At 39.8% G+C, this 16,772-nt stretch overlaps 1 protein-coding gene across 1 annotated transcript in view; it reads left to right on the plus strand.

Moving 5' to 3' along the window:
* Positions 1–16,772, plus strand: part of LOC117455880 (astrotactin-2-like) — a 337,211-nt gene that overhangs the window by 157,517 nt on the left and 162,922 nt on the right. Inside the window, exon 7 of the mRNA XM_034095512.1 lies at positions 14,797–14,964. Within this exon, the coding sequence (XP_033951403.1) occupies positions 14,797–14,964 (168 nt within the window). The remainder of the gene's footprint in view (positions 1–14,796; positions 14,965–16,772) is intronic.

Here is a 16,772-nt window from a genome sequence, read left to right on the forward strand (position 1 = left end):
ACAAATGGCGTTATGGCCATGAACATATTAGCAGCATAGATCTCAGGGCGATGCTGTCCCTTAAAAAAGCTGTCCTGGTAAAAACTTTCCTCTCGTTCTGAGGAAACAGCCCTGGTGGGTTCATCAGGAGTGACCGCCGATACTGAGACAACGAAATGCAGTTTAGCTTCTAACCAGGAGCAACAAGCAGTAAAGTGAAAAGTAATGTTCACAATCTACAGAATAAAATATATAATTAATTGAATGATGAATAAACAGTGAGGGGTATGAATACACTAGATATCAGCCTGTGAGCATGAACAGTGTGTATGAATATGCTAAGATATATAAAGTATGAAAACGGTAGGACCATACCGTTCTCCAGCCCCAACCCCCCCATGTTTCATATGTATGTTGGGGACCCTTTGTTTAAAACTAATTGGCCATCGGAATGTGTGGAGTCACATTCCACAGCTCTCCCCCCTCCTGTGATCCCCCGCACACAGAGAAAGAAATATCAAACATTTAATAAAAGTGAAAAACAATGAACAAGACTTAACGTATTCATCATAATTAATTATATTTATTTCGTTTGGATGTAGGTGATCTTCTACTATATGAACATTTTGGTCCCAAAATCACAACATATATGTAAAAACAGATTTTGAAAATGATTTTATTTTTCACAACACAAACATACACAACGAACAACCTGATCTCACCAGAATGCGTGACTCCACCACGACTCCTTAACACCACAATGCGTGGTGGAGTCACGAACTTTGTTACATTTGCGTGTCGGCACCACGCAAACAACCCCAATGTAAAGTGAATGAGGCTCCTTTGTCGTGGTGCACACACGCATTTCTACAACGTGCATTGTGTGTAATGCAACTGTTATTTTTATTAAATTAGTTAGTTTTTAAGGAAGGCCAGAGCTTCAGCTGTGTCAAATAGATTGTTCCCTTCAGTTAACGTTATTTAAAAGATAATGATCATGTCCCCTGTATTGTATTACGAGCGTCCATTCCCATTGGATAACGGAGAATTTTACACCCGGAAGTAAGTAGCCTATTCTCCTTACTGTCGATTGATTTTACAGTGATATCTGCACTACTCAACGACTAAAAAACACCAAATTGTCCTTGTTAATTACACAACATTGATTGGTTTGAATTGTGTACAATGCTTTTGTATTTTACCCCTTCGATTCGGAGAAACAAATATATTTTCGGAGTTTTTGGACGGCAGAAGACACTACACTACCCAGAATCCTCAGCTATTGTTTGGGACTACACCATGTGCTTAGCTTGACAAACCCTGTGATCAATCCTCAACCTCTGTGATTGGATGCGCGACGTTTACACGGAGCGTCCAAAAGGACTTTGAAATGGAATGAAACCCATCGACGGCACACTATTCAAAACAGGAATCGAACGTGTCCTACCCCCTCCCCCCCTTAGGTCACAGGCTCCTCCAACAGTGCTACGCAATAAAACAGATACACAGAAAAAATAGTGAAATAGTGCAATAAGAGTCTATATACAAGTGATTGGAATATGATATATTAGATAAATAATTTCTAAGTAGCAGCCAGATGAATGTTATTTCTAAGTGCAGGTGTTTAATAGTCTTCTGGCCTGTGGGATGAAGCTGTCTCTGTGTCTGGTGGTTTTAGTCCGAATGCTGTGGTACCGCCTGCCAGACTGCAGCAGACAGAACCGTTTGTGGCTGGGGTGATGGTGGTCTTTTATAATCCTGAGGGCTTTCTTTAAGGTTAACCTGGTATTTTTACTCCACTACATTTATTTTAGTTACTTTACAGATTTGGATTAATGATGTGAAATATAAACAACCCTTAAATCAGACTTTAGTTACACCTGAATGAAATTCAGTGAAGGTGATTGTCAAGTGCCAACAATCAGGCGAGATATTTGATAGTTGGTGCTTGAGAAGACTAAATATTTATCTGCAGATCCGTTTAAAGCATATTCATTACTCGTTATTCTCTAATAGTTAATTAAAGACTGTATATAATTGCTATTTTGCACATCCCTTTCAAGATTTCAAGATTTTCTAAGGTTTATTGACATATCATATACACAACAGTGTAGTTATGCAATGAATGAACAACTTGGGTCACAGGTTCATCAACAGTGCATTACAAGACATCTATCAATGTGTGTATACTTCCACCATTACACTGTAGTATTCTGCACATTTCTTTAATTAAAGCCTTATTAGTTAGCACATCCTCCTATCAGGCACTAAACTGTTTTACTCTAGATATCATTTGAGTATCTTCTTGATATTTTCTATTCTATATTTATATAATTGACCTTCTACTTTCCCACTATTTTGTATGTACTCTTAATATTTGAATGTTTTCATAAAATATAACACATTCAAAAGTGCGTTACAAAAATGAAAGACATTAAGAAAAAGGCATTTTAAACAGTCATTAAAAAGCAACACAATCTTCCTGCATTGCAATTACTCTAAACGTGTAATAACGTGCTTTAACCAGTAGGTGGTTTGGGTTAAAAGGCTGTCAAGTTTACAGTGTTAACAAAATAAAATATAGGCCTACTGCTGTTTCCGGTTTAGTTTACGACGAATATTATTTTGTTATTGTTTTGATATTTGTAACACAAAAGCGATGGAAAAAACCCATAGCAACCAAAAAAAGATGGTCTTAACATGACCCAGTCGTCTAGTAGTTAATAAAAAACAATAATATCAAAACAAAATATTACTACTAACTTTATTGTGAAATTAAAACAGAACGGTAGAAGAATAGTTTCCGGTGTATTCTGATGCCCGATCTCTGTAGATAAATAAAGAACTAAGACAGATGTGTAATATTTAATGCAGCCAAACCATTTATTACAATGCATTCATGTGATGACTATCAAAGAGTAAAGCAAGCACTGCTGAATAAAGTATGATTTTCTCTTTTACGAAACGTTTTTTTTCATATGGAATGCAGTTGGAGGTCAACCAATCAAAGAACTTGAGGACTGATCACGGGGTTCATGGTGTAGTCCCAAACGATAGCTGAGGATTCTGGGTAGTGTAGTGTCTTCTGCCGTCCAAAAACTCCGAAAAAATATTTGTTTCTCCGAATCGAAGGGGTAAAATACAAAAGCATTGCACACAATTCAAACCAATAAATGTTGTGTAATTAACAAGGACAATTTGGTGTTTTTTAGTCGATGAGTAGTGCAGATATCACTGTAAAATCAATCGACAGTAAGGAGAATAGGCTACTTACTTCCAGGTGTAAAATTCTCCGTTATCCAATGGGAATGGACGCTCGTAATACAAGACATGATCATTATCTTTTAAATAACGTTAACTAAAGGGAACAATCTATTTGACACAGCTGAAGCTCTGGCCTTCCTTAAAAACTAACTAATTTAATAAAAATCACAGTTGCATTACACACAATGCACGTTGTAGAAATGCGTGTGTGCACCACGACAAAGGAGCCTCATTCACTTTACATTGGGGTTGTTTGCGTGGTGCCGACACGCAAATGTAACAAAGTTCGTGACTCCACCACGCATTGTGGTGTTAAGGAGTCGTGGTGGAGTCACGCATTCTGGTGAGATCAGGTTGACAACGAAACCATTTAAAAGCTGGAAATATATACATGGGATGTGACTATGATAATGTGAAAGTTTGATTGAGGTAGCATGGGATTTCATTCTGATAAGGCAAAAGTGTTATTATAAATATAATACAAATATATATATATATACACATTATGTACAAAAATCTGTTTTTTCTGTCTTTATCTGTGCCACGCTTCAAAGCGGTTTCTGTCAACTACGACACAGAGGGCAACATCACAGATTCCTCCTCCTCCATGTCAAAAAACAAGCTTAAAGCTTGACTCACGTTCAGAGTTCTCTTCATCATAGTTGAGTCTTCAAAACTCTAAATATATCTAACTATATCTACATTTTCAATGTTTGTTTGTCACTTTACTTCAATCGCAGTCTCCCGCAGCCTCTCTTCGTCTCCCGCAGCCTGTCTTCGTATATCTTCGTCTCTCTCCATTTCCCGCCGTCTCTCTTCGGTTCCCGCCGTCCCTCTTCGTCTCTTTCCGTCTCGTTTCGTATCACTCCGTTTACCTGATTACCTCACCCCTTCCTGGTAAATACATCCTGTTGAGCAGAATCTACAGTTTCCAGTATTTTCCGTTTCGTAAAATGATAAAATACGGCGAAAATATTAAAATATGTGCTTCCATTATTCATACTTCTGAAATATATCTGTATTAACTTTATATCATCGTATGTCCGTGTTTATTGGGTATTTTTGCATGAAACAAAGACTGGCATATAGTTTCGAGCCAGTACTTTCGACAGAAATACACATATACATCCTGTTGAGCAGGATCTACAGTTTCCAGTATTTTTCGTTTCGTAAAATGATCAAATATGGCGAAGATATTCAAATATGTGCTTCCATATTTCATACTTTTGAAATGTATTAACTTTATATCACCGTATCTCCGTGTTTACTGGGTCTTTTTGCATGAATCAAAGACTGGGATATACAGTAGTTTCAAGCCAGCACTTTCGACAGAAACACACGGCAATAGAGAACCGCAGTGACGCGTCCTAAAACCCGGATGTAAACTTCTTCCGGTTCCTTCGTCAAAAACGCAATGCAATTTCTCCATAGGATTTTGGAAAATAGCTCGAAATAAGGTCTGTGGTTGACACACATTTAAGAGAAGGATCACGTTTTGTTCAGCCGGATAATCTCCACATGTCTCTCCTACTTTTATAATTTTTGAATCATAAATCTAGTCGCCAAAAGCGAAATGCTAACGTTATGCTATAAACGAACTACAAGCCAGTACAGCAGCGTCGCACGACTTCAACGTCACGCCAACTTAAGATCGTTTCAACTGACTTGCACTGAAACTGCACTTTGAACACTTTAAATATATTAACATTTTAAACTGTATACCCCGTTTATCTAGGCCCTTTTTGTTTTATGTATAGGCTACATGTCACACTGTGGGAAACGATATTTCTGGATGTATAACACATGTAGAATTTGTTTACAATAAAGCTGACTTTGACTTCCGCGTGCTTGCATATTTTAACAAAGCTTTTCATTTTAGCCACACTGAATTTAACTAGATGTCATGGCTGTGTCAATTACCAGTCTGATATCGTTTTACAAAGATGACAAGAAGAATGGAGATAGAGGAGAGAACCACTACAAGTCAGGACACGGGCAGCCTAGATGAAGGTGTGCTTACCGGTGTTGTCAGGGCTAGCATGAGGGACAAGGTTTATAGAGTGTCGGTGAGTAGTTATAGCAAGAGTACCGTTAACCTAGAGTTAATTTATTCACATTAATTCCCATCAACAAATCCATTTTATGTGTCACATGAAATCTTTATTAGGCAAGGCAAGTTTATTTATATAGCACTTTTCAACACATGGCAATTCAAAGTGCTTTACAAAAAATGAAAGACATTAAGAAATGGCATTTAAAATCAGTCATTAAAAAGCAAAGCTAATAAAATAAACATTAAAAGAAAAAATACATGGATAAAAGTTACAGTGCAGTTTAAGATGTGAATAGTTCAATTAAAAGCAGCGGCAAAAAGAAAAGTCTTCTTGCTGGATTTAAAAGTAGTCAGCGTTGCAGCGGACCTGCAGGTTTCTGGGAGTTTGTTCCAGATGTTTGGAGCATAATAACTGAATGCTGCTTTACCATGTTTAGTTCTGACTCTGGGGACAGAAAGCTGACCAGTCCCTGAAGACCTGAGAGATCGGGATGGTTAATCATTTAGCAGGAGGTCAGAAATGTATTTTGGGCCTAAACCATTCAGTGCTTTATAAACCAGCAGCAGTATTTTGAAATCTATTCTTTGACACACAGGAAGCCAGTGTAAAGACTTCAGAACAGGAGTGATGTGATCCACTTTCTTAGTGTTAGTGAGGACTGCAGCTTCCTAATAGATGTTTTAGTGAGACCTGTGAAGACACCATTGCAGTAGTCCAGTCTACTGAAGATAACGGGACAAGTTTTTCCAAATCCTGCTGTGACATTAGTCTTTTAATCCTAGATATGTTCTTTAGGTGAGCTGATTTAGTAACTGTTTTAATGTGACTGTTGAAACTCAGGTCAGAGTCCATGACTACACCTAGATTTCTGGCTTTATCTGTTGGTTTGAACATTGCAGACTGAGGCTCAGCGCTAACTTTTATACGTTCCACCTTGGCTCCAAAAACCATTACCTCAGTTTTATCTTTGTTTAATTAGAGAAAGTTCTGACACATCCAGTCATTGATTTGTTCAATGCACTTACTCAGTGTTTGAAATGGAGCATAGTCTCCTGGTGAAATGGTTAGGTAAATGTGTGTGTCATCTGCATAGCTATGCTAACTTATTTTGTTGTTCTTCATTATCTGAGCCAATGGTAGCATGTAGACGTTAAAGAGAAGAGGCCCCAAGATTACACATTTTACACACCAGAAAACACAAATATCCATGAAATAAACATACAGTAGGCTATAATTGGGAAGGCATTATAAATGTAAATATATTTTAAATAATAAAACAATCCCACCACCACAGGTATCTACAGGAGAAGAGGGAATTCTCTCCACAAAATGTGAATGCCCATGTGGAGAATGGAAATGCAGTCATGCGGCTGCATTAGCCATCTTTGCCATCCACACTTTCAGCTGCACTGACACCCCCTGTCAGTGGAAGAAGCCAAAGGCAGCTAAACGTACGCATTCAGTGGAGGAGCTATTTCCTCCAACCAATAACTCATTCAACCCGCTGACAAGAGAGCCCACCTCCGAAGATCGTGACTGGCTGAGGGACAGACTCGGGGGCAGGTTCTCAGGAATGTCTTGGCTTCTCTCCCCCGAGCCAGAAGAGGAACACTACAGCTTGGAAACACTTACTGTTCCTAAAATTCTCAAATCTGTTGGGCATCAGGGACCTGAGGCAATTGTGGCAAGCATGGCATTGTCTGAGGAGCAACAGAGGGCAATTCAGGTGGCTACACTGGTCAGCGAACCAACCCAAACTGGCATTTGTTCAGGAAAGGAAGGTTGACTGCCAGCAACGTTGGAGCTGTCCTGAGGTCAAAGCGTGTGACTGCTTCCCTTATTGCCAGGGTGCTAGGGCAACAACAGGCCCTTGGTGGTGTTTTGTCTGTACAGTGGGGGACTATGAATGAATGTGAGGGCGTCAGGGCATTCACCACTGCAACCCAGATGCAGGTCCATGAGTCAGGTTTGTGGCTCTCCCAATCAGGAGTGTTGGGGGCATCTCCAGATGGTCTGGAAGGGTCTCCCGCTGTGCTGGAGGTAAAGTGTCCCTACGGAGCCAGGGAAATGACAATTAGTGAAGCATTGCAAGTCAAGGGCTTCTGTGTCAGTAAGGAAGAGAAACATTCAGCCTGCGTGAGGAGCATCCTTACTGGCACCAAGTGCAAGGTCAGCTTCACCTCACTGCAAGAAAGAAGAAGAAATTGTGAATCGTTTTTAATTTACATTTACTCGCCTTTGCAATGTTGTGGTTGTTAGAGTGTTACCCCCTAAACGCACCAGGAGCGTCTGCGCCGCGTTACGTTGCGGCTGCGCCACGCTGCGGCTGCGCCACGCTGCGACCTCCTCCTGCGACCTAACACACCAGGCGCGTTTCAAAACGTTGCGGAAGCGGAGCGTCGTGTGTGCAGCCTCGCAGTTCTTAATTAACTTTAAAACATTAATATGTAGTTGTTACCTTCCACTCCACAAACTGCAGCGACTAAAAACCAGGCCTTGTCCTTTCTGATGTTGTCCTTGTAAAAAGCATTGGTTACATCGTATACAATGGTGTGTTTCTCCACTTCCATTATGAACTCCTCGTCGTCCATTGTGCGTATCGTAGTGGAGGTGTTGTGATGAAGGAGGGGGGTCTGCTAAATTAGTATATACGCGGGATGGGCCTGGCCCGGATGCTCACCTTTCCACTAGCTGCAAGGGGGGGGCTGCCTGTCCGACCTTACGGCTGCGCCGCGGCAAAAATAGGATTCATCCTAATTTTAGAGAAGCGCTGCGCCGAGCCGCTTCTGGGACGCGTCTGAGACGTAACGCGGCGCGTGTGGTGGAATAGCACCCATTGACTAGAGTGGCCGCGATCCTTACGACCGCCGCGGCGCAGCCGTAACGCGGCGCAGCCGTAACGCGGCGCAGCGCAGACGCTCCTGGTGCGTTTAGGGGGTTAGGCTTCCTGTCAGCTCGTCTGTTGGGAAGATATAAAATATTAGTTTCATGGAAGTCACATCGTCACAAATAAGAGCATTAAGACATACAGTACATAGGCTAAAACATAACATCTAAAGATATAACCTTGCACTTTGTCTCGTGAACATTTTCACTATTTTGACATTTTTATAGATCAAAATTGAACTAAAGAAATAAAGGTAGATTAATCCATATTGAAAATAGGTGTCAGCTGCTACACTAATTATAATAGTTATATTTCTTAATTAATTAAGATATTACTGTATTGATCCCAATTGGGGAAATGTTTGTGTTGCAGCAGCATAACAAGAAAAACAAAATATAAGTTATTATATATACAAAAGTATGTTAGGGATGGAATATTAAATTGAATATAAATGTAAAATGTACATGTGATGTTACGTCCAAGAGAAGCTATGGAGCAGAGAGTTCTCTGCCAGCCAGAGGTGATTTGTTATTAGTTCAATATGTCAAACTGATTTCCCTGACTACAATCTTTAGTTACATGGTGAAACGTTATGCTGCTTGTACTAATTAGACTTATCATATAAGCCACACAGGTTTTAATAGGATGTATTCATTATCTTTACTTATTTTGCGGTCTTTTCAGCAGTGCCATCTCTAAAACGGCGATACACTACCCATCATTTACATTTCACCGTGACATGGACAACAATGTAACGTCAGCTTACCTCATGGCACGAATCCAGACTCTCCTTTGGAAAACATTGGCCGGGAAACGATAGAACGAGCACGTTTCATGCGAAGACCTGTGGCTGCAACCCGGAGCAAAGCAACAAACCATTGCGTAGCTAACTAGTAGCGCTAGCTTTAGCTAACGTTAGCCAATGAAACGAACTGCCGAGTAAAATTGGAAAACACTGGCAATTAATTGTTCTATAATTTATAAAACTACGGTGTTAAAAATGACCATTTCAAAAATAGAGATTCTAATGGTAAGATATAGATATACAGATACTAAAGAGACTACAGATAGGCTACTAAAGATAGGCAGGTACTTGCTTTCAAGCAGAACACAGGGGAAAACAAACTTAGCGGGAGTGTTTACGTGTGTAGGCGTAATGACGTACAACGGACTCGACCATTTCTGTAGTCCTATTCAGCCACTCGGTAACAACCATCGTTTTTCAGACACGTAAACTCTTCACAAATCACCAGTGGGGTCACTGCTGATGTATCTACTGTCGTAGAACAAAACGTGATTTATCTCTTAAATTTGTGTCAACCACAGACCTTATTTCGAGCTATTTTCCAAAACCCTATGGAGAAAATACATTGCTTTTTTGACGAAGGAACCGGAAGTGCTAAAAATGCTAACTTACTTCCGGGTTTTAGGACGCGTCACTGCGGTTCTCTATGTTGTCCGGACTGTTGTTTTTATGCGGCACCGGCTTGAACAGGTCATGTGATCTGATCACGCCGGCGTGACGGTCGACTCCAAAGGGTTAATATTAAATACATATAAGTATTTTTACAACTTGTATTTAGAAATACTCTGTTGTAATTATTGATGCATACATGTGTTCATCCATTTAATGTGGCATCTGCTATAATGGGGTTAATGTATGATATTACTTAATAATACAATACATTATAATATATGATATGATAATTACATTTTAGTTTTATTCATTTCTTATTTCATAGTTTCTCATTATTATTATTATTATTTTTTATCGCTCATCTTATTTTTGATTTTATTAATCTGTGTGAATCTGTGCTGTCCTGTTTTTCACTCTCACCCTGTTGCGGTTTGAACTACTGAATTTCCCCACGGGATTAATAAAGGTCCATCTTATCTTATCTTAATGTATAAGTTGATTTACTTCAATCTACTGTACAATATTACAGGAAATATACTGCATAAAGCAAACTATATACTTTATTTGATCTAAAATATTGATGTTTCTACAACACCCATTGTGTATTTTGTGAATGAAGCGCCATCTCATGGTTAAATCCTATAATTGAACAAATGGGGAAATTGGGCAACGCCCTCTAGCAATTTGGCAACACCCCCAGCCCCTGGCATCCGCTGGGCTTTTGACTGGGACACACCCTTTTGAGTCTGATCTGGAGTGCTACATCTGTAGCAACAGGTGTGCTGCTAGCTTAAAAAATCGGACCTACCTTACTTTCCGTGGAAGAGAAGGGTGAGGTCGATTTTAAATACTAACAGCGTTAGTACTACCGTCTTCCTGCGAAGCAGAAGGAGTAGCCGGCGAGCACCCGTCGACCGAAATGGGTATTTGGGTTCAGTCTGTGGACAGTGAAGCTTGCCCGGCTACTGTGAGATGTGCTCTGAAGCGAGAAGAGGTGTTTGAATGACGCATGCGTTGTGGCGCAAGCTACTTATAGGGGGTGATTTCCCCTGACGCTGACGTCAAGATCACCAGCCAATCAGGATTGGCGTAAGGAGATTGATGCTTCTGTTTGCTCCGCGATGAGGCGCATCCCATAGTGAGACATTGAACGGAGTGTTATGAATTAGAACTCAACAAGTTGCACAAAAACTGCAAAGAGAAACACAAACTCGGCTTGGGCTGCAGAGAGGCACTCTGGATCGACAAACAGCATTTAATTATCTGGCAGATAAGTGATGTGAGGGCCAGGCTCTTAAAGAGAGGGTTGATTAGGGAAGTGAGAACAGGTGTGCCTCATCTGCAGCCAGGAGAATACCAGCCACGCCCCCTTTCACACACCATCCCTGCAGAGAAGGAGAGAAAGAGCAGAGAGGGGAAAAAGGAGCAAACAACAGGAAATAACACAACAACAACCAACCCCATGCATAAACATAACAATTTAAATTGACTTAATTAAGACAAGCTTAAGTCAACATGGAATCTGTTCACAGGGACGTCATCAGTTGAGATTTATTTGAGTTTTCATGATTTTTAATGGCAAATGTACATTTCAGTGATGTTCTCTCACTCTGTACTCAGCTCCCTCTGGGTATTTTATCAGGTATATGTCAGGATCACCTTCTGTCATAACACCTGACAGTGTGACATCACCTACTGCAGGCTATACTCTCGTCTAATATCTCCGTAACTTCAAGTCCCCTTGACCACTTGTTATCCTTTTATCTGCTGAATTCTGACAGCATGACATAAAGCTCTGCAGACTGAAACACTCTCTGTGAAACCTTGCAACAATTTTGGCAATTTAACGGGCATCCATTTTGCTCAAGTATTAGCCTCAGTGTCAAAACAACTGTCTATTGATGTGCTGTCCATTGCAAGCTACACTGTATGTATTCAACTGTCAGTCAGTTTGCTGTGAGAAGTATTATTATGTTTAATTCCTGTATAATTATTATTGATTGCTTGTTTTCTGACCTCCTCACCTTTGCTTTACCGTATCTAACTGGGGAGGATTTTGAGACATGGAGAAAACTTTTCTCGAACATTCAGATGCTCTTTGAGGTGACCTCTGACTAGATGCTCAGTTCTTAACCATTGACGTAAGATGTAAAAAATGAAAGGTAGGAGTTTAATGATATTCACGATCACCAGGAATCTCATTATTTCAATTTGAATTACTCTATGGCCTTTATTTTAGTGCCACCTTCAGGATACACTTTACATTTTAGAAACACTAAAGCTAAGACACAGAACGCCATCTATATGTTGTGTGTTTCAATATAGCATTTCCTCTTTGTAAGCAGTGGTGTTTTACTTGTGTTGTTCCTCTGCAAACTTGTGTATACTGGAACTGGACTCAGAAAACCAGACACCTGACGCAGAGCAGATTTGATAAAAGGCGGCTTAACCCATTACTCTGCCAGGCATACACTTGGCAGCAGTCAGGCACACACAGCAAACACACAAATCCGACAAACAAACAAACAAGGCAATCCAAACTCGCAAGCCACATATAAATATGAGTTAAGTCAGGACAGCAATAGCCAGGCATAGAAACTAAAATGCTATGGTACGATAAATCATGGTCAGGCCGAGGAAGAGTGAGTATATTGTTGCTAAAATGTTATCTAACCTTCCTGTATGCAGAACAAGGTTTTTTTGTTGTACTTTCCTGTAAAGAAACTTCTCTTGTCATCGTTGATACAGTGTAATTTTGATTATAGGTGAGTAAACCACTAGCGAAACTTAAAAACAACATGTGAAGCAAAATAATAATAAAAGGTATTTTATTCACCGGAACTTAGGTTGATGAGTGAATCCAGAATGGCAGGACTGTACAACAGCAGCTGTATCATGTGTCCAATGTTATTGATGGAAATGCCGTTCAAAATGTGTGTTCTCAGATAGCAGGGATATACACACAAAATAGATATAATGCCAGGGCCAGTTTGATTTCATGTAAAGTCCCTCACAAGAACAAGGTAGTCAAGGGTAACACATTAGTAATAGCAATAGTATCAGAGTAATAATCTTCGTCATGTAGTTATGTGTCTATCCTGTTACTCAAACGCCATGCCATGCAATGCAAATATAAAAAACAATAATCCAGCAACAACAAAAGCACAAAATAAGAAAAAAATAACCAACTGCCGTTTCTTTAATTATCTCCGTTGCCCAAAACAATTAAAACAAGGGGTTTCATCTAACAACATAATATTCCCCCAGTCTTCTTCACTCCATTCACAATATGCACAGTGAAATTGTTGGCAATCAGCGAACAAACTGCTCAGGAGGGGTTTCCTTACAGGTCCCAGATAAACCAACCCATGATCTAACAATTGCCTCCTCACTGCGAGAGCTGAGACCGTTACATTTATCCTCTCCTCAGCAAATGAGAGCTCCTGGCAATTCTGTTCCCTAACTGCTGTATTGCAGGAAAAGGCCTTTAGTCAGCCTGTCCTGGAAGATGCTTTTAGAAATGCCATTTAAGAAGAGTTGTGTGTATTTTGACCTTGTTGGCATTATGGTGGATAGTGGAAACTTAAAGAATAGCAACACAATCCATTGTTTATAAGGGAGTTTTGGTCTGTGATTATTCAATATTTACATTATTTCCCGATCAATTTTAGATCATGACTTCTGTGAGTGTGTGGAAACAAGCAAACTGTATTTTACAGCATAACATCTAAAAAAAACAAGAAGTATTTTCTAAGTTGTATTTCATATCAGGAACAAAGAAAGCTTACAGTGTGTTTCTTAAATATTGAAACATCTTCATTGATCAATCTTTTATGACTTACTAATCGGACGGACTTTGATTTGATATTTGATATACTTTATTAATCCCTCGTGGGGAAATTGTTTCTCTGCATTCGACCCATCCTAGTGTTAGGAGCAGTGGGCTGCCATTTTGAACAGCGCCCGGGGAGCAGTGTGGGGAACGGTGCCTTGCTCAGGGACACCTCGGTAGCACTTGGTCTTGCCGGGACTTGAACTGGTGACCTTCCAGTTGCCAAGCCAAGTCCCTATCGACTTCGCCACCACCGCCCCAAGAACACTCTTGAACTTACTTTAATCCACTCCGGTTGTGCAGTTAAATAACGGCTAAAACAATGCAATACTGTATGTACTTAAAAGCAACACTACAGGCGTGTTTGTGGTCTAGATGAATGTCTCTATTCGTGTTTGCCAGGTTGTCAGAAAATAAAACGTTCAAATATCGCTGTATTTTTGGAAGGCTCTTTGGGTCAGACTGTCCCTGTGCGACTGTTGAATGTCAAACAAAAATAAGCAGCCGGTGATTTCAAATGCGTAGGAGGAGGCAAATGGTTATGTATTCTATCAGGAATTTGGAACAACTCAAATGTTAAGAAAAATACATAAATGAGCCTTGGGATTGCATTGCTTTGTCTGCATTGGTTGTTTGATATCTCTCCTCTGTATAACACTGCAGGGCATTGGACTTTTCCTGTGACTCAGATTTGATTACCGGCTACTGTCTAAGCTTTTCCATCCGCACTAATCCTCTTTTTAAAATAAAGCCTGGAGACCACCCTCAAAGGAGTTCCCTTCATAACTCAGATTACATTTGTGGATCCCATCTTTATGTCCTTTTCTGTTATTTTAAGTACATTTCTACTTAGACACAGAAATGTTTACTTGATGCACATACCTTCTGCAACCAAGCACTGCTCGCATAATATAGCTGAATCTCTGTGTTCAGTAGAGGGCTGAAACACAATCTCTTCTGCTCTATTTGCAACTAAAAGTCTTTGGCATCAATTAGGGATAATCTTGTTCAGTGATCAGAGTTTAACAATTGGTCGGGGAGCAGTAAGAAAGAAAGGTAAGGGAGCGTCAATGAACATAGCATTTACTGATTGACTCGTGGAACTCTTTTACTCCTCTACTGCAATTACTAAGGAAATCACATCAATACACACATTATAGGTCTTAATTTTCTCCTTTAAATTCAGCCCGGTCAGGAGGGGGATTGAAATTACAGTGAAAACAAAAGAGTAAATCACTCTCCAATTGATTTTGCAATAGAATCAGGTAAAGAGCCTTTCAAAATGCCAAACAATTGAGACTGTTTTAACCATTTTATTGTTTTATACAAGCTAAATAATTCCATGTTGTGTTTTCTTTTTCAGGAAGTAGTTTTGTGGTAAGCATGGGCAGCTTCCTGGATGTTTCTAATTGGCTAAACCCAGCCAAGCTAACTCTCTACTATCAGAGCAATTCGTCCACACAGTGGGTGCTTGACTACTGCGGCCAGAGGACTACCGAGCCGTGCGAGCAGATTTGTGATAAGGACACAGGTGAGTCCATTAAAACATGCATGGCATTGAATCACTTGAAATTCTATTCACTGATATGAAGTGTATTTCAAAGCTATGCTCAAGCCGTATTCATTATGTTGAGATATGAAGGAAATACTGGCATTGAATACCTTTTTTGTTGTGATAATTGCATTGTGGCAATCCCCATAATGAGGAGAAAATAAGCCAGCTCTTCTTGATTAAGGGTAACCTTCATAAATGTATTTCATTGTCTGAGATATCGTAAAAAGTCCTTGGATGAGCCTGATGGGACTGCTGTTTGCACAGTAGTAAAATCATTAATAGTTGGATTCAGATGTGTTTAGTTATTACCACCAGCCACAAGCATATCTCTATTTACCTTTTACATTCTTATTCTTAAGTATTTATATGTTACTTCAATTGAAATTGTACAGTATGGTATATGTTTATTAGATTGTTTATTCACAGTATGTCTCAATGATTACTCTAATTTTGTTATAGAAATGCAGTTTTAGCTGGTTGAATGATGGGGATTTTTTTTAAGAACCTAATTTATTAACCCTCTTTTAACATGATGTAACACAAACATGCACTTCACACATGTTAGTAATAATGTGCGGCCTTAATCAGGAAGGTGTCAGGTAATTATTGAATTTACACCAAATACACCAACTCAACACGAGTTAATGGAGCATATGTCGGCACTCAGAAACACATTGAAACACTGGAATTCACGATGAAGACGCAATTGGATGAGTTGCCAGTTAAGGGCCCACACAAGGGCTGCTCTTCATGTATATGTTCAGGCTATTAGTAATTGTGACAGTGTGTTGAGTGAATGTCACACACTCCCATCGCTGTAGTCAAAGCATAGTACAACAATCCAGGCAATATCATAATTAGCGTGTGTGTGAAGTCCTCAGTGCACATACCCGTCCAGGTAAATAATCACCAGGCTCCACTGCAGTATATGCACACTTCCAGGTTGTACAATGTTGGCCTTATTTGTGCTGACATTAAAACTATTCCTACAAAAGTTTTATGATCTTTATCTTCCCTTGAGTGACGTAACTCCCCTGTGTGTTTCGGCCCATCCAGATAAAGTCTAAGCTCATTAGAATGGATTACATCTGTAATGTATGTGAAATGTATGTCACCCTGGTCAAGGGCATGTTAAGGGCTGATGCATAATGTATTAGCGCTCCAGACACTCAACTAAGTCAGCACACATGAAGATGCCAAAGATGGAGTTGGCACTTATCGGTTTGTGGATGCTGAGTGTGCGCATACACGTGTGAATATACTTCCATCATTCCCTGCACATGTATTAACTGAGATATCTGTAATGGTTGTAATTCTATCTGAGTCATTAACTCATCCGGTCACCAGTATATTCGCTATTTTTACTTTATTAGTACTACGGTCAGCAGGAGTCTCCTTGTCTCTCTCTATTAATTTTTCATTTGTCCTTTTCAGCAGCAAGATCATTTGATCAGTAATTGTCCTCAAGTGTGTTGTATCTCCTCAAGGCAACCAGATCCACTCTGCAGTACAAATAAATGTGTTCTTCGACATATCTTTCTATTGCTGTCGCTGTCCTCTACCCTCCATGATATCACCTGAACAATAACACACACACACTCACACACACACACACATACCCTCCCTGAAACAAACTATTTTACACAAGCACATTCATTGATGTTCTAACAATAGGGTGGAGTATTGGCTGTGAAATGTCAAAGGGCAAATCACACAGAGTGCTCTCTGTTCACTGCAACTTTCAAGCATACTGCAATCCTGGCCACAATGTCAAAGTGTGTGTT

The sequence above is a fragment of the Pseudochaenichthys georgianus genome, chromosome 12, assembly GCF_902827115.2.
Source record: "Pseudochaenichthys georgianus chromosome 12, fPseGeo1.2, whole genome shotgun sequence".
Taxonomy (NCBI): domain Eukaryota; kingdom Metazoa; phylum Chordata; class Actinopteri; order Perciformes; family Channichthyidae; genus Pseudochaenichthys; species Pseudochaenichthys georgianus.